General features: G+C 41.0%; 2 protein-coding genes across 2 annotated transcripts; both read left to right on the top strand.

Moving 5' to 3' along the window:
• The first annotated feature begins 2044 nt into the window (after positions 1–2044).
• Positions 2045–5534, top strand: LOC144608955 (complement C1q tumor necrosis factor-related protein 3-like). The gene is made up of 4 exons (XM_078427220.1): positions 2045–2088; positions 2168–2245; positions 2951–3035; positions 4360–5534. The coding sequence occupies exons 1-4, from the start codon at positions 2086–2088 to the stop codon at positions 4752–4754; spliced, it is 561 nt and encodes a 186-aa protein (XP_078283346.1). The 5' UTR covers positions 2045–2085; the 3' UTR covers positions 4755–5534.
• A 6276-nt stretch (positions 5535–11810) lies between these two features.
• Positions 11811–15300, top strand: LOC144608963 (complement C1q tumor necrosis factor-related protein 3-like). The gene is made up of 4 exons (XM_078427233.1): positions 11811–11854; positions 11934–12011; positions 12717–12801; positions 14126–15300. The coding sequence occupies exons 1-4, from the start codon at positions 11852–11854 to the stop codon at positions 14518–14520; spliced, it is 561 nt and encodes a 186-aa protein (XP_078283359.1). The 5' UTR covers positions 11811–11851; the 3' UTR covers positions 14521–15300.
• The last annotated feature ends 4032 nt before the right edge of the window (positions 15301–19332 follow it).

A 19332-nucleotide genomic window follows, 5' to 3' on the forward strand; every position in this document is an offset into this window, starting at 1 on the left:
CTGTCCAATTCACCAGGCTCCAATGAACTCATCTACAATGTCTCATACAATACTTCATCAATTGGTTTATCACTTTCAGTGACAGGCACCAGATCACATATCTGCTCCTTGAAGGCCAAGGCAATTGTGTAGGCTTTGCCCTTTGGATGCTGAAGACAACGCTGCAGGTAAGTGTCATAGTAACCCTTTCCTCTTCCCAGTCTGTTGCCATGTTTGTCAAACCCCAGTCCAGGCATCAGGATCAGATCAAGGCCTCCTGTTTGAAAGAACAAGAATATTAAGTTGAAAGAGCAAGAATATTAAGTACATAACCATTTGAAGGTTAAAAAAACCCACCGAACTACATGTCAGAAGAGAGCGACCAGCTGAGGAACTTGAACAAGCAAACCCCGGTCTTTCTTTTTTCATCTGTTGATGGGTTGATATCAAATATTTTTGTACTACATCTGTGTGACTTTTACTGAATGCAAAAGAATAGGAAGTTTAAGGGAGTAATATAAAGATGAAGTCTTGTTTAATAAAGCTGATTGTGAAATATTTCAGGAGGAGTTTCAAGTTAAGAATAATGCAAATTTTTATTGTTGCCCTCCAATAGACTCCTTTCACCATGATGATGACCCGGGAGCATTTGATTGGACCGCATAGAGGAGGCTCAACAAAACTTTAAGAAATAATACAACAAACCTTGTCCTTTAATCTTAAAGTAAGAATCTGCAGATACTGGAAAGCTGCAATAAAAACAGAAAAGCCACACATTTCAGGCCAATACCATCTTTTCTAAGGCAAGCAAGGAGTGAGATTATTATTGGTTCTAGAAAATGTGAAGCTAAAAAAGTATTAAAGAAAAATATCTTGGAATTAAGAGTACCTTTCATAATCCCAAGATGTTTAACAGTACAATAGACAATAGGTGCAGGAGGAGGCCATTCGGCCCTTCAAGCCAGCACCGCCATTCAATGTGATCATGGCTGATCATTCTCAATCAGTACCCCGTTCCTGCCTTCTCCCCATACCCACTGACTCCGCTATCTTTAAGAGCTCTATCTAGCTCTCTCCAGAATGCATTCAGAGAATTGGCCTCCACTGCCTTCTGAGGCAGAGAATTCCACAGATTCACAACTCTCTGACTGAAAAAGTTTTTCCTCATCTCAGTTCTAAATGGCCTACCTCTTATTCTTAAACTGTGGCCCCTTGTTCTGGACTCCCCCAACATTGGGAACATGTTTCCTGCCTCTAACGTGTCCAACCCCTTAATAATCTGATACATTTCGATAAGATCTCCTCTCATCCTTCTAAATTCCAGTGTATACATGCCTAGTCGCTCCAGTAAGTCATACTTCATGAAGCAATTATAATGTATAAAGATCAATGGAACATCAGTTTACTGTTAACAAAATTGTGGAAATAACATTTTAATCTACTTTAATGTACTTCATTGTTTAATTATTTTCTTAATAGTTGCTTACTTGTGTTCAGAGAATAGATTTCTGGATATTAAGGGAAATTGGCACAGTGCAGGAGAAAGATAAATCATTATCACAATGAGAAAGATCAATCATTATTTTGAATGAATAGTGGAGCAGGCTTGAAAGCCCAAATGGCTTACCCCTGCTCCTGTTTGTGATATAACATAGAAGAAACAAGTCAGAAGTGGTCAGAAAAGCAAAAGCTACAGAAGTACCAATAAAAATGATTCCAAAAACTGGAAGCTCGGACTCAGGATGAAATTGCAAGGATAATTTTGTTTGTGCATGTGTGAAGTGACAATAACACCATTCTTCTCAGATGCCCATATGCGCCTCGTTTTGTTCCGGACACAGTGCCTCGAGTTGGCAAACTTGGAAATCTATTCATAAACATTTAGGTGTGATTTATCAGCAAGAATGATACTGACTGTGGGTTTGCTACTTTGGAGGCTGGACTTAATACACATTTGGAGGAAGCTCCAAAATATTATCAAATCTCATTTGGCGATGCTTCAAATGTGTGATACAGAAGGAGTTATAAACCAAACCACCTGAAAACCAAACACATTAACTCCTATCTGAACAAGAAGTTGGAGAGAAGAAAGCTGCCCTGCTGAAAATGGTACGTGAAGTTGCATTGGCAATGTTTTACATATGTGGTTCTTTTTGCCCAAGTAAAAGGATGTTTTATTTTATTTCAGAGAAACCTGCTGTATTTGATCCTCTTTTACTGTATCTATCAATCGAGCACTTTGGACAATGATCTGGAAGATTGGCAGGTGAGGATAGAAAATTAATTATATGTATTTTCTAATACTCCATTTGAATTACACCAGTTATTTCTTTCTCTGCCTTCCCCCTTACGGTCACAATATTCCAGTTCATTTTGCACTCTTTCCCTTCATCTCTCTGTTCCTGTTATTCTTCGATTGTCCAATTATTTATCTTTGCTCTGATATCACCTTTCTGTATCTGATTAGTTTGCTTCTGATCTTTTACTGTTTCTTCCCGTCCTTTCTCTTGCATCTATTCCTATGCTCCTTCTCCCCTTCTACATCTTTATTCTCCTTTTGCGCCTCACTGCAACTCTTTCTTCCTCTCTCACTCTTTTTATCTGTTCCCTATACATCTTATTTCACCCCCACCAATCCTATCCTTGTTCATTGACTGTGGATCCCCAACATCTTCCATTTAAGTTATCTTTCTATTATTTGAATTTCTTCATGGTCGTGTCTCTTCCAGTTCACATCATTTCCTCTGCAATTTATGTTTTGCATAAACCATCACAGAAGACATATATACCTTGTGTTAAAGTCTCAAAAGTAATTTTGCATTCTAAGGTTTAAGGTGTTAAGATCTTCCAAAATGACTTTTGGCAAAAAATCCACACTCTATAAGGGATGAAAAAATGAATTAATTAATACTTTATGAATGAATGGCCTGAACAATTGATGAGTTTTATTCCAATTATTTGAATGGTTCAGGAAACACCTGATAAAGAAATGGATGTGAAACCACTGAACCAGGCTGAAATGCCAAATCCCAAAGACAAAAATGGTCCGTGTGAAGGTGAGTTTTCTTGTACAAAAAAAAAGTTGTGGGTATAACAAATTGTTGCTTGCCATGATGGCCAAGTAGTTCAACCATGTGTTAATTCATGAGTTAATAAAACATATTCATCGAGTGTCAATAACAATTGGCTCCTTTCTTGGGCTTGGAAACATTGGTTCCTTCAAGTTGTTTTCCAAATCCTTTTTGATAAACATGACCAAATCGCCTGTCCGCACGTTATCGAGAATAATGCGATTTCAGGTCATCACCAATTGCTGCATTAAAGAGGTTTATATCTTTTCTGGATCCTGACATTTCAACCAAGGGGAATTTTCCGAATTTACTCGATAGAAGCATCATTTATGTTGACTGTCCATATATTATCTTCTATATGCTTTTTTCATTTTCCCTCTAATCTTTTCGTATTCAACCTGTTTTCACCTGTATTATTAATCCAACATTTGCCATACACCCACGTCTCTCCCTTGCTGATTAACCTACTCTCATCCCTTTGGTTCCTCGGGAAGTTCCAGCTTTGGCGTCCTGATATGCCGTTCTGTAGTCTGTTACAGGAATGCAGCTAAACGCTGCCCGGGCCATCGACTCTATAAAAGCAGCCCATTTTTATTTTTCACTCAGTATTCAACTGCTTTCCATTTGAATAACCCACAACTCCCTCGGCGATCGTTTTGCTCAACACCTTCGCTCAGTCCACCTTAACCAACCTGGTCTCTCGGTGGCTCAGCACTTCAACTCCCCCTCCCACTCCCAGTCTGACCTTTCTGTCATGGGCCTCCTCCGTTGTCACAGTGAGGCCCACCGCAAATTGGAGAAACAGCACCTCATATTTCGCTTGGGCAGCTTACACCCCAGCGGTATGAACATTGAATTCTCTAACTTTAGATAGCTCCTCTGTCCCTCTATTTCCCCTCCCCCTTCCCTGTTCTCCCACTGTCTTCCTGACTCCAACTCCATCCTTTCTTTGTCCCACACCCTCCCCTGACATCAGTCTGAAGAAGGGTCTCGACCCGAAACGTTACCCATTCTTTCTCTCCTGCGATGCTGCCTGACCCGCTGAGTTACTCCAGCATTTTGTGATACCTTTGATTTGTACCAGCATCTGCAGTTATTTTCCTACTCCCTATAATTCAATGCTTTTACCCTAGAATGTCATTTGCCCTTTTCCATTTCCAATCCAAAAGTCCATTGCCTCAAAGTGTTTGAATTTGGTTTGCCAAGGTGGATTGGGCTCTATACTTTAATCTTTACATCCCCAATAAGGAGAGACATTAAAATTAGACATATTGCCATTAAGTTCAATCTACGATTTTTATTTTCACAGGCAAGAAAGTGATGTTTGATGTAGAGCTAGGCTTACATATTCATGTAACAAAGCCCACAGAGTCCATTCTGTTTGATAAGGTCAATGTCAACATTGAAAACGCATACAACCAGAGCACTGGGAAGTTCAAAACCCCTGTGAATGGTATATACTTCTTCAGTTTTTCTTCTCTGCCATACAAAGATGCTGAGACTGATGTGGTCCTGATGAAGAACGGAAAAACAGTCAGAAACATCCACAGCTCGCTGACATGTTTCAGCAGCCAATTGGCTGTCCAGAATGCCATATTGAAACTCAAGATAGGAGATTCTGTGTGGGTCAAACTTGAAAATGGAAAACTCTGGAGCCGGGATGGATCGATCAGTTTCCTGGGATTTCTGATAAGTCCTATGTAGTCAGCTTGAAATGTCAGGGTTCATTCTTATCTTCAGTGCTACAACATAAGGGCTTGATGGGATCGAAGCTAACGTTTCAAGCACAACCTGCTGAATACTCATTTCAGTAGTCAGAAAATAACGTGCTCAATTTTACAGACAAAGGTTTTGTCCCACCAATCTCACATGTCCAGACACCGAAAAGGAGAGTGGATTGTCCCTGGAAATCACACATGATTTCAAGTGTGTTTTCGCTTTTAAAAAAAGCTTATTGTTTGGGCAGTTGCAGAATGTGCTCCAATAATTAATCCAGTTTATAGATAAATGTTAAGCAAGAGCCAAAGAGTTAGAAGCTAAGTAAGAGGTACCATGCAGAGGAGCCAAAGGCACGGGTCATTGAAGACCGTGTCTGAATGGAAGTTAAATCATGGCCTGAAGATAGATACAAAATACTGGAATAACTCAGCGGGACAGGCAGCATCGCTGGAGGGAAGGAACGGGTGACGTTTCGGGTCGAGACGCATCTTTGAACTAAGAGTCAGGGGAAAGGGAAACGAAAGATATAGCTCGCTATATCTCTCGTTTCTTGCCCCAATAACTATAGTTGCTCCAGCATTTTGTGTCTATCTTCTGTTTAAACCAGCATCTGCAGTTCCTTCCTACACATTAAATCATGGCCTGCTTGGCAAAACAAAGCAAATGCAACTTCAAAGGTGCAAAGATAATGCATGCATACTGTATTTTGTAGAATGTAGTCAATAGCTACCGCTGTTTTCAGATTTATCAATAAAGACTAAAGCATTGGCACTGGACGTTTGTGTATTGATTCTCACAGCTGGTAGTAAAACAAATAATGACATGACTTTAATTAAAACATCTCCGATATGATGAATGGCTTTTAAATGTTGATTAAAGCATTCCACTTTACAACAATAAGTTTAGGTTGGAAAGTAATGAAAAGATTAGGCCAGGATCAGAAATCTATCCAAGGTAGTGAGCATTGGACAATAGACAATAGATGCAGGAGGAGGCCATTCGGCCCTTCGAGCCAGCACCGCCATTCACCGTGATCATGGCTGATCATCCACAATCAGTACCCCGTTCCTGCCTTCTCCCTATATCCCTTGACTCCACTATCAGTAAGAGCTCTATCTAACTCTCTCTTGAAAGCATCCAGAGAATTGGCCACCACTGCCTTCTGAAGCAGAGAATTCCACAGCTTCACAACTCTCTGAGTGAATTTTTTTTCCCTCATCTCCGTTCTAAATGGCCTACCCCTTATTCTTAAACTGTGGCCCCTGGTTCGGGACTCCCCCAACATTGGGAACATGTTTCCTGCCTCTAGCGTCCAATCCCATAATAATCTTATATGTTTCAATAAGATTCCCTCGCAACGTTCCAAATTCCAGAGTATACAAGCCCAGTCGCTCCAGTCTTTCATTATGCCAAGGAGTAACTGCACACCAGCTGAGAATGAGCAACCGGTCAGAGGGGGAGGTGGGAAGGCTAGGTGGAGGTAGAGGGGAAGGTTAAGTGGGGAGATGGAAGAAAGAGGGAGAGAGTACAAGTGGAGAAGAAAAGGAAAGCCAGATGCTGGGAAACGGTATACTTTGGAGTCTTCGGACGAACAAAAATTAGAAAAGCAGAGTATTTTTGTGAATGGTGAGAAATTAAAAGGTGTGGGTGTTCAGAGGGACCAGAGTACACAAAGCACTAAAAGATTAACAAGCAGATTCGGTAGCAACTGGGAAGTCAAATGGTACATTACCTTCATTGGAAAATCTGAGTAGAAGAATAAAGAAGAGTAAAGATATCATGTTCTGATTAGAGAGGGCAACACTGAGGACATGCCGAGAATATTTTGTACAAGTTTGTTCTTCCTTTATGTGAAAGAGGGAGCAAAACAAAGGTGCAGCAGATTGAATTCTGAGATGGCAGATTGAAAATTGAAGAGGAATTAGGGCCCATACTTTGAGCTAAGATAATGTTCTCAGTGAAATAAAGACAAAACCTTTGCTGGGATGTCTAAAACCAGAGGTCACAGTCTCAAACCAAGGAGTTAGCATTAACGACTGATACGAGAAGAAATCTCTTGACCGAGAGTTTGTGAATAATTGAAATTTTCAACCAAATGAGATGATGCTGAGTGTGTTTGGTACAGAGATCAATAGGTTTTTAGATATTTAGGCAATCAGAGATATCGGGTTAGTATGCAGTGGCATGGAGGTAAAATATGATCTTACTAAATGACGTAGACACAAAATCCTGGAGCAACTCAGTGGGTCAGGCAGCACTGATAGCCTACACCAGGGGCATCCAAACCTTTCAGCATGAAGGCCACATTATATATTTGGCACATTTTTTGAGAGCCGTAGGAAAAAATAAAGTAGTGTGAGTTTTATAAATTTAATGAACTAGAAAAACGTTTAGACTAAGTTACGTTAGATTAGATTAGGAAAGGTTAAACTAGGTTAGGTTAGATTAGGTTTGTTTACATTAGGTTTATATGGCAACAAATAAATAGTATTCAATTTTTTAAAAAGCTTGAAATATTGGAATATACATATACCGTAGGTATACAATTATTTAGACAGTCGGGGTAGAGGGAGCAGCGGGTGAGAGCGGGAGCACGGGGAGGGGGAGGGTGTCAGAGGGTCCGGTGAAGGAGTGCCGCCACTTGCGGGGGCTGCTCCCTCCCCTCTCTCTCCCCTCTCTCTCCCAGCGCCAGCGAGATCTGCGCCGCTCCTCCACTCTTTCCCCGGCCCCGTCTCCCTCTAACGCAGCAAAATAAGAACAAACACAAGTGTTGTAGTTGTTGTTCGGAGCCCCCCCGCCCCCATCCCCGGAGGGAAGTTTCCCTTGTCTTTGTTCTTATTTCGCTGCGTTAGAGGGAGACGGGACCAGGGAAGAGAGTGGAGGAGCGGCGCAGATCTCGCTGGCTCTGGGAGAGAGAGGGGAGAGGGAGGGAGCAGTTCCTGCAAGTGGCGGCGCTACTTCACCGGTCCCTCTGACACCCTCCCCCTCCCCCCGCTCTCACCCACTGCTCCCTCTACCCTGACTCTCTTCCCCCCCCCCCCCCCATCTCTCTCTGATAACCGAAGGATGGTGTATCTAAAGGATACTTGCGATTAACGATTATTAATAAACAATTATTTTTATTGGGCAAAGTAATTGTCTGGTGTATTTTATTGTGGGCTAAATTGAATTGGCAACACTAGACCTCTGAAGCAATCACCCTGAGAGCTGGCAGGGCAAACAATTCACAGAGGACTGAAAGAACACTTCAAGAATGCTCTTACAGCCTCTTTGAAGAAATATAACATCCTCACTAGCTCATAGCTCAAGTTCACTCAAGGTGAAGCATCTGTAAAGGCGAAAGAAAACGTAGTGTCTTTGGAGCACCCAAACATCAGGAGCATACAACACAGAAAGTTGCAACAATCAATTATTCCTTCTACCTGTTCTGTCAAACACTTCCTGCCTCACCTGTGGCAGTCCCTGGCCTCAGCAGCCATTTCAGAGCCTACAGAATTGGAAGCAAAAGATCCTTGGTCCCAAAGAGACTGGCAAAGGAATGTGGATGGATGCATTTTAGTCAGGAATTGTATGTTTTCACAAAGCTCCACGTGCTGGCTTAGGTGTTGCTATTTGGGATGTGCCATTTGTAAAGAATTGCATCAATGTCTATGGTGTTTGGGCCTTTAGACATTCAGATATTGTTCTGCAATGTCCAAATAGAGCACCACCATTTTGTGAAAACATGCAATTACTGACTATGATGCATCTTCCTAGTGTTGGGTTAAGGTTTTTTTTTAGTTAGCAATTTAGCATCTCATTCAAAGCTCCTTTCATGGCATTTAAGGGTCCTCAAGATTCTCCAGCATGTGGTGATATAGGAATTTCCAGTATTGGAAGAATCATTGGTGAAAATGTTTAATGGAAATGATGTATTGGAAGAAAGAAAGGAGTGTGATACTGGCAATGTAGCTCTACATAGACATATTATTTTGCCATGTTTATGAACAGAGTGACAAGTACTTAAATTATCAATCAAGGTACTGTACCGTATGCAGCATGTTGTTCAAAAAATCATGAGTGATTCAGTCAAAGGGGTTAGATAAACCCATGTCATCTTTGATTAGCCCCTGCCTTTCAAAATGCAGATTAATCCCATCCCACACGTTTTTTTCTAATAACTTCCCTACTACTGCCTTGACTTGCAATTGCCAGGCTGCCCTTCTTGAATAAGGGTACTGCATTTGATTTATTCCAGGCACCCAGCACTGACCCGAGGCCAGTGAAGATATAGAAGTTTATCAGGGCCCCAGCAATCACCTCCCTTGCCTCCCATAGCAGTTGAGAATGCATCCAACCAGACCATGGGGATTTATCCACTTTATGGCAGCTAAGTCATCTAATACCTTGAAAATGATAAAATGCTCTCGCACTGTTTCCTCCTCATTTATTCTCCTGTGTATGCAGCTGAACTGGCTTGACGTACAAAGATCACAACAGACATGACAATAAATGCTTTCATATAATGAAAGAGGTTCAGTTGCCAATAGTTCACAAGAACATAATTTGGCAAAATAGTGTAAATTCCATTCCACAGCAGAATGGACTCCATCCCAAACCTTAGTGTGTTTGTGCACGAATGGGAGGGATAAGGCAGTGGATGGCAGGACCAGACTTCCACCATGATGTAAAATTGCAAAGAGCATTGAAGAATGAACTTTGCTGTTTTGTGGGAACAAATAAATAATTGAACAGGTTACAATAAAAATCATCTTTATTAAATTAAAAAGTTAAAGATGTATTATGATTTTTTAAAATAAAAATATATAAATTGCCGATACTTGTTTCCAACTTTATGAAACAGTTCAATGGGTAAAATCTACTTCTCATAATTTTTGTCATTAATGTTCTTCACCACTGATTAGCAGAAAGTCAAATTAAATTATTTTCCTCTTCATAAGTGATTATTCTTTTCAACATTCATGGATAATTGCCGACCTTTATTTAGGATAAACTTCCTGTCCAATTCACCAGGCTCCAATGAACTCATCTACAATGTCTCATACAATACTTCATCAATTGGTTTATCACTTTCAGTGACAGGCACCAGATCACATATCTGCTCCTTGAAGGCCAAGGCAATTGTGTAGGCTTTGCCCTTTGGATGCTGAAGACAACGCTGCAGGTAAGTGTCATAGTAACCCTTTCCTCTTCCCAGTCTGTTGCCATGTTTGTCAAACCCCAGTCCAGGCATCAGGATCAGATCAAGGCCTCCTGTTTGAAAGAACAAGAATATTAAGTTGAAAGAGCAAGAATATTAAGTACATAACCATTTGAAGGTTAAAAAAACCCACCGAACTACATGTCAGAAGAGAGCGACCAGCTGAGGAACTTGAACAAGCAAACCCCGGTCTTTCTTTTTTCATCTGTTGATGGGTTGATATCAAATATTTTTGTACTACATCTGTGTGACTTTTACTGAATGCAAAAGAATAGGAAGTTTAAGGGAGTAATATAAAGATGAAGTCTTGTTTAATAAAGCTGATTGTGAAATATTTCAGGAGGAGTTTCAAGTTAAGAATAATGCAAATTTTTATTGTTGCCCTCCAATAGACTCCTTTCACCATGATGATGACCCGGGAGCATTTGATTGGACCGCATAGAGGAGGCTCAACAAAACTTTAAGAAATAATACAACAAACCTTGTCCTTTAATCTTAAAGTAAGAATCTGCAGATACTGGAAAGCTGCAATAAAAACAGAAAAGCCACACATTTCAGGCCAATACCATCTTTTCTAAGGCAAGCAAGGAGTGAGATTATTATTGGTTCTAGAAAATGTGAAGCTAAAAAAGTATTAAAGAAAAATATCTTGGAATTAAGAGTACCTTTCATAATCCCAAGATGTTTAACAGTACAATAGACAATAGGTGCAGGAGGAGGCCATTCGGCCCTTCAAGCCAGCACCGCCATTCAATGTGATCATGGCTGATCATTCTCAATCAGTACCCCGTTCCTGCCTTCTCCCCATACCCACTGACTCCGCTATCTTTAAGAGCTCTATCTAGCTCTCTCCAGAATGCATTCAGAGAATTGGCCTCCACTGCCTTCTGAGGCAGAGAATTCCACAGATTCACAACTCTCTGACTGAAAAAGTTTTTCCTCATCTCAGTTCTAAATGGCCTACCTCTTATTCTTAAACTGTGGCCCCTTGTTCTGGACTCCCCCAACATTGGGAACATGTTTCCTGCCTCTAACGTGTCCAACCCCTTAATAATCTGATACATTTCGATAAGATCTCCTCTCATCCTTCTAAATTCCAGTGTATACATGCCTAGTCGCTCCAGTAAGTCATACTTCATGAAGCAATTATAATGTATAAAGATCAATGGAACATCAGTTTACTGTTAACAAAATTGTGGAAATAACATTTTAATCTACTTTAATGTACTTCATTGTTTAATTATTTTCTTAATAGTTGCTTACTTGTGTTCAGAGAATAGATTTCTGGATATTAAGGGAAATTGGCACAGTGCAGGAGAAAGATAAATCATTATCACAATGAGAAAGATCAATCATTATTTTGAATGAATAGTGGAGCAGGCTTGAAAGCCCAAATGGCTTACCCCTGCTCCTGTTTGTGATATAACATAGAAGAAACAAGTCAGAAGTGGTCAGAAAAGCAAAAGCTACAGAAGTACCAATAAAAATGATTCCAAAAACTGGAAGCTCGGACTCAGGATGAAATTGCAAGGATAATTTTGTTTGTGCATGTGTGAAGTGACAATAACACCATTCTTCTCAGATGCCCATATGCGCCTCGTTTTGTTCCGGACACAGTGCCTCGAGTTGGCAAACTTGGAAATCTATTCATAAACATTTAGGTGTGATTTATCAGCAAGAATGATACTGACTGTGGGTTTGCTACTTTGGAGGCTGGACTTAATACACATTTGGAGGAAGCTCCAAAATATTATCAAATCTCATTTGGCGATGCTTCAAATGTGTGATACAGAAGGAGTTATAAACCAAACCACCTGAAAACCAAACACATTAACTCCTATCTGAACAAGAAGTTGGAGAGAAGAAAGCTGCCCTGCTGAAAATGGTACGTGAAGTTGCATTGGCAATGTTTTACATATGTGGTTCTTTTTGCCCAAGTAAAAGGATGTTTTATTTTATTTCAGAGAAACCTGCTGTATTTGATCCTCTTTTACTGTATCTATCAATCGAGCACTTTGGACAATGATCTGGAAGATTGGCAGGTGAGGATAGAAAATTAATTATATGTATTTTCTAATACTCCATTTGAATTACACCAGTTATTTCTTTCTCTGCCTTCCCCCTTACGGTCACAATATTCCAGTTCATTTTGCACTCTTTCCCTTCATCTCTCTGTTCCTGTTATTCTTCGATTGTCCAATTATTTATCTTTGCTCTGATATCACCTTTCTGTATCTGATTAGTTTGCTTCTGATCTTTTACTGTTTCTTCCCGTCCTTTCTCTTGCATCTATTCCTATGCTCCTTCTCTCCTTCTACATCTTTATTCTCCTTTTGCGCCTCACTGCAACTCTTTCTTCCTCTCTCACTCTTTTTATCTGTTCCCTATACATCTTATTTCACCCCCACCAATCCTATCCTTGTTCATTGACTGTGGATCCCCAACATCTTCCATTTAAGTTATCTTTCTATTATTTGAATTTCTTCATGGTCGTGTCTCTTCCAGTTCACATCATTTCCTCTGCAATTTATGTTTTGCATAAACCATCACAGAAGACATATATACCTTGTGTTAAAGTCTCAAAAGTAATTTTGCATTCTAAGGTTTAAGGTGTTAAGATCTTCCAAAATGACTTTTGGCAAAAAATCCACACTCTATAAGGGATGAAAAAATGAATTAATTAATACTTTATGAATGAATGGCCTGAACAATTGATGAGTTTTATTCCAATTATTTGAATGGTTCAGGAAACACCTGATAAAGAAATGGATGTGAAACCACTGAACCAGGCTGAAATGCCAAATCCCAAAGACAAAAATGGTCCGTGTGAAGGTGAGTTTTCTTGTACAAAAAAAAAGTTGTGGGTATAACAAATTGTTGCTTGCCATGATGGCCAAGTAGTTCAACCATGTGTTAATTCATGAGTTAATAAAACATATTCATCGAGTGTCAATAACAATTGGCTCCTTTCTTGGGCTTGGAAACATTGGTTCCTTCAAGTTGTTTTCCAAATCCTTTTTGATAAACATGACCAAATCGCCTGTCCGCACGTTATCGAGAATAATGCGATTTCAGGTCATCACCAATTGCTGCATTAAAGAGGTTTATATCTTTTCTGGATCCTGACATTTCAACCAAGGGGAATTTTCCGAATTTACTCGATAGAAGCATCATTTATGTTGACTGTCCATATATTATCTTCTATATGCTTTTTTCATTTTCCCTCTAATCTTTTCGTATTCAACCTGTTTTCACCTGTATTATTAATCCAACATTTGCCATACACCCACGTCTCTCCCTTGCTGATTAACCTACTCTCATCCCTTTGGTTCCTCGGGAAGTTCCAGCTTTGGCGTCCTGATATGCCGTTCTGTAGTCTGTTACAGGAATGCAGCTAAACGCTGCCCGGGCCATCGACTCTATAAAAGCAGCCCATTTTTATTTTTCACTCAGTATTCAACTGCTTTCCATTTGAATAACCCACAACTCCCTCGGCGATCGTTTTGCTCAACACCTTCGCTCAGTCCACCTTAACCAACCTGGTCTCTCGGTGGCTCAGCACTTCAACTCCCCCTCCCACTCCCAGTCTGACCTTTCTGTCATGGGCCTCCTCCGTTGTCACAGTGAGGCCCACCGCAAATTGGAGAAACAGCACCTCATATTTCGCTTGGGCAGCTTACACCCCAGCGGTATGAACATTGAATTCTCTAACTTTAGATAGCTCCTCTGTCCCTCTATTTCCCCTCCCCCTTCCCTGTTCTCCCACTGTCTTCCTGACTCCAACTCCATCCTTTCTTTGTCCCACACCCTCCCCTGACATCAGTCTGAAGAAGGGTCTCGACCCGAAACGTTACCCATTCTTTCTCTCCTGCGATGCTGCCTGACCCGCTGAGTTACTCCAGCATTTTGTGATACCTTTGATTTGTACCAGCATCTGCAGTTATTTTCCTACTCCCTATAATTCAATGCTTTTACCCTAGAATGTCATTTGCCCTTTTCCATTTCCAATCCAAAAGTCCATTGCCTCAAAGTGTTTGAATTTGGTTTGCCAAGGTGGATTGGGCTCTATACTTTAATCTTTACATCCCCAATAAGGAGAGACATTAAAATTAGACATATTGCCATTAAGTTCAATCTACGATTTTTATTTTCACAGGCAAGAAAGTGATGTTTGATGTAGAGCTAGGCTTACATATTCATGTAACAAAGCCCACAGAGTCCATTCTGTTTGATAAGGTCAATGTCAACATTGAAAACGCATACAACCAGAGCACTGGGAAGTTCAAAACCCCTGTGAATGGTATATACTTCTTCAGTTTTTCTTCTCTGCCATACAAAGATGCTGAGACTGATGTGGTCCTGATGAAGAACGGAAAAACAGTCAGAAACATCCACAGCTCGCTGACATGTTTCAGCAGCCAATTGGCTGTCCAGAATGCCATATTGAAACTCAAGATAGGAGATTCTGTGTGGGTCAAACTTGAAAATGGAAAACTCTGGAGCCGGGATGGATCGATCAGTTTCCTGGGATTTCTGATAAGTCCTATGTAGTCAGCTTGAAATGTCAGGGTTCATTCTTATCTTCAGTGCTACAACATAAGGGCTTGATGGGATCGAAGCTAACGTTTCAAGCACAACCTGCTGAATACTCATTTCAGTAGTCAGAAAATAACGTGCTCAATTTTACAGACAAAGGTTTTGTCCCACCAATCTCACATGTCCAGACACCGAAAAGGAGAGTGGATTGTCCCTGGAAATCACACATGATTTCAAGTGTGTTTTCGCTTTTAAAAAAAGCTTATTGTTTGGGCAGTTGCAGAATGTGCTCCAATAATTAATCCAGTTTATAGATAAATGTTAAGCAAGAGCCAAAGAGTTAGAAGCTAAGTAAGAGGTACCATGCAGAGGAGCCAAAGGCACGGGTCATTGAAGACCGTGTCTGAATGGAAGTTAAATCATGGCCTGAAGATAGATACAAAATACTGGAATAACTCAGCGGGACAGGCAGCATCGCTGGAGGGAAGGAACGGGTGACGTTTCGGGTCGAGACGCATCTTTGAACTAAGAGTCAGGGGAAAGGGAAACGAAAGATATAGCTCGCTATATCTCTCGTTTCTTGCCCCAATAACTATAGTTGCTCCAGCATTTTGTGTCTATCTTCTGTTTAAACCAGCATCTGCAGTTCCTTCCTACACATTAAATCATGGCCTGCTTGGCAAAACAAAGCAAATGCAACTTCAAAGGTGCAAAGATAATGCATGCATACTGTATTTTGTAGAATGTAGTCAATAGCTACCGCTGTTTTCAGATTTATCAATAAAGACTAAAGCATTGGCACTGGACGTTTGTGTATTGATTCTCACAGCTGGTAGTAAAACAAATAATGACATGACTTTAATTAAAACATCTCCGATATGATGAATGGCTTTTAAATGTTGATTAAAGCATTCCACTTTACAACAATAAGTTTAGGTTGGAAAGTAATGAAAAGATTAGGCCAGGATCAGAAATCTATCCAAGGTAGTGAGCATTGGACAATAGACAATAGATGCAGGAGGAGGCCATTCGGCCCTTCGAGCCAGCACCGCCATTCACCGTGATCATGGCTGATCATCCACAATCAGTACCCCGTTCCTGCCTTCTCCCTATATCCCTTGACTCCACTATCAGTAAGAGCTCTATCTAACTCTCTCTTGAAAGCATCCAGAGAATTGGCCACCACTGCCTTCTGAAGCAGAGAATTCCACAGCTTCACAACTCTCTGAGTGAATTTTTTTTCCCTCATCTCCGTTCTAAATGGCCTACCCCTTATTCTTAAACTGTGGCCCCTGGTTCGGGACTCCCCCAACATTGGGAACATGTTTCCTGCCTCTAGCGTCCAATCCCATAATAATCTTATATGTTTCAATAAGATTCCCTCGCAACGTTCCAAATTCCAGAGTATACAAGCCCAGTCGCTCCAGTCTTTCATTATGCCAAGGAGTAACTGCACACCAGCTGAGAATGAGCAACCGGTCAGAGGGGGAGGTGGGAAGGCTAGGTGGAGGTAGAGGGGAAGGTTAAGTGGGGAGATGGAAGAAAGAGGGAGAGAGTACAAGTGGAGAAGAAAAGGAAAGCCAGATGCTGGGAAACGGTATACTTTGGAGTCTTCGGACGAACAAAAATTAGAAAAGCAGAGTATTTTTGTGAATGGTGAGAAATTAAAAGGTGTGGGTGTTCAGAGGGACCAGAGTACACAAAGCACTAAAAGATTAACAAGCAGATTCGGTAGCAACTGGGAAGTCAAATGGTACATTACCTTCATTGGAAAATCTGAGTAGAAGAATAAAGAAGAGTAAAGATATCATGTTCTGATTAGAGAGGGCAACACTGAGGACATGCCGAGAATATTTTGTACAAGTTTGTTCTTCCTTTATGTGAAAGAGGGAGCAAAACAAAGGTGCAGCAGATTGAATTCTGAGATGGCAGATTGAAAATTGAAGAGGAATTAGGGCCCATACTTTGAGCTAAGATAATGTTCTCAGTGAAATAAAGACAAAACCTTTGCTGGGATGTCTAAAACCAGAGGTCACAGTCTCAAACCAAGGAGTTAGCATTAACGACTGATACGAGAAGAAATCTCTTGACCGAGAGTTTGTGAATAATTGAAATTTTCAACCAAATGAGATGATGCTGAGTGTGTTTGGTACAGAGATCAATAGGTTTTTAGATATTTAGGCAATCAGAGATATCGGGTTAGTATGCAGTGGCATGGAGGTAAAATATGATCTTACTAAATGACGTAGACACAAAATCCTGGAGCAACTCAGTGGGTCAGGCAGCACTGATAGCCTACACCAGGGGCATCCAAACCTTTCAGCATGAAGGCCACATTATATATTTGGCACATTTTTTGAGAGCCGTAGGAAAAAATAAAGTAGTGTGAGTTTTATAAATTTAATGAACTAGAAAAACGTTTAGACTAAGTTACGTTAGATTAGATTAGGAAAGGTTAAACTAGGTTAGGTTAGATTAGGTTTGTTTACATTAGGTTTATATGGCAACAAATAAATAGTATTCAATTTTTTAAAAAGCTTGAAATATTGGAATATACATATACCGTAGGTATACAATTATTTAGACAGTCGGGGTAGAGGGAGCAGCGGGTGAGAGCGGGAGCACGGGGAGGGGGAGGGTGTCAGAGGGTCCGGTGAAGGAGTGCCGCCACTTGCGGGGGCTGCTCCCTCCCCTCTCTCTCCCCTCTCTCTCCCAGCGCCAGCGAGATCTGCGCCGCTCCTCCACTCTTTCCCCGGCCCCGTCTCCCTCTAACGCAGCAAAATAAGAACAAACACAAGTGTTGTAGTTGTTGTTCGGAGCCCCCCCGCCCCCATCCCCGGAGGGAAGTTTCCCTTGTCTTTGTTCTTATTTCGCTGCGTTAGAGGGAGACGGGACCAGGGAAGAGAGTGGAGGAGCGGCGCAGATCTCGCTGGCTCTGGGAGAGAGAGGGGAGAGGGAGGGAGCAGTTCCTGCAAGTGGCGGCGCTACTTCACCGGTCCCTCTGACACCCTCCCCCTCCCCCCGCTCTCACCCACTGCTCCCTCTACCCTGACTCTCTTCCCCCCCCCCCCCCCCATCTCTCTCTGATAACCGAAGGATGGTGTATCTAAAGGATACTTGCGATTAACGATTATTAATAAACAATTATTTTTATTGGGCAAAGTAATTGTCTGGTGTATTTTATTGTGGGCTGCCTTGAATTGGCAACACTGGACCTCTGAAGCAATTACTCTGAGAGCTGGCATGGCAAACAATTCACAGAGGACTGAAAGAACACTTCAAGAATGCTCTTACAGCCTCTTTGAAGAAATATAACATCCCCACTAACTCACAGCTCAAGTTCACTCAAGGTGAAGCATTTGTAAAGGCGAAAGAAAACGTTGTGTCTTTGGAGCAGCCAAACATCAGGAGCATACAACACAGAAAGTTGCAACAATCAATTATTCCTTCTACCTGTTCTGCCAAACACTTCCTGCTTCACCTGTGGCAGTCCCTGGCCTCAGCAGCCATTTCAGAGCCGACAGAATTGGAAGCAAAAGATCCTTGGTCCCAAAGAGACTGGCAAAGGAATGTGGATGGATGCATTTTAGTCAGGAATTGTATGTTTTCACAAAGCTCCACGTGCTGGCTTAGGTGTTGCTATTTGGGATGTGCCATTTGTAAATAATTGCATCAATGTCTCTGGTGTTTGGGCCTTTAGCTTCCCCAAGTGACATTCAGATATTGTTCTGCAATGTCCAAATAGAGCACCACCATTTTGTGAAAACATGCAATTACTGACTATGATGCATCTTCCTAGGGTTGGTTTAAGGTTTTTTTTTAGTTAGCAATTTAGCATCTCATTCAAAGCTCCTTTCATGGCATTTAAGGGTCCTCAAGATTCTCCAGCATGTGGTGATATAGGAATTTCCAGTATTAGAAGAATCATTGGTGAAAATGTTTAATGGAAATGATGTATTGGAAGTAAGAAAGGAGTGTGATACTGGCAATGTAGCTCTACATAGACATATTATTTTGCCATGTTTATGAACAGTGACAAGTACTTAAATTATCAATCAAGGTACTGTACCGTATGCAGCGTTGTTCAAAAAATCATGAGTGATTCAGTCAAAGGGGTTAGATAAACCCATGTCATCTTTGATTGGCCCCTGCCTTTCAAAATGCAGATTAATCCCATCCCACACTTTTTTTCTAATAACTTCCATACTACTGCCTTGACTTGCAATTGCCAGGCTGCCCTTCTTGAATAAGGGTACTGCATTTGATTTATTCCAAGCACCCAGCACTGACCCGAGGCAAGTGAAGATATAGAAGTTTATCAGGGCCCCAACAATCACCTCCCTTACCTCCCGTAGCAGTTGAGAATACATCCAACCAGACCATGGGGATTTATCCACTTTATGGCAACTAAGTCATCTAATACCTTGAAAATGATAAAATGCTCTCGCACTGTTTCCTTCACATTTATTCTCCTGTGTATGCAGCTGAACTGGCTTGATGTTCAAAGATCACAACAGACATGACAATAAATGCTTTCATGTAATGAAAGACGTCCAGTTGCCAATAGTTCACGAAAATAATTTGGCAAAATAGTGTAAATTCCATTCCACAGCAGAATGGACTCCATCCAAAACCTTAGTGTGTTTGTGCACGAATGGGAGGGATAAGGCAGTGGATGGCAGGACCAGACTTCCACCATGATGTAAAGTTGCAAAGAGCATTGAAGAATGAACTTTGCTGTTTTGTGGGAACAAATAAATAATTGAACAGGTTACAATAAAAATCATCTTTATTAATTTAAAAGTTAAAGATGTATTATATATGATT

The sequence above is a fragment of the Rhinoraja longicauda genome, chromosome 33 (genome assembly GCF_053455715.1).
Source record: "Rhinoraja longicauda isolate Sanriku21f chromosome 33, sRhiLon1.1, whole genome shotgun sequence".
NCBI lineage: Eukaryota > Metazoa > Chordata > Chondrichthyes > Rajiformes > Arhynchobatidae > Rhinoraja > Rhinoraja longicauda.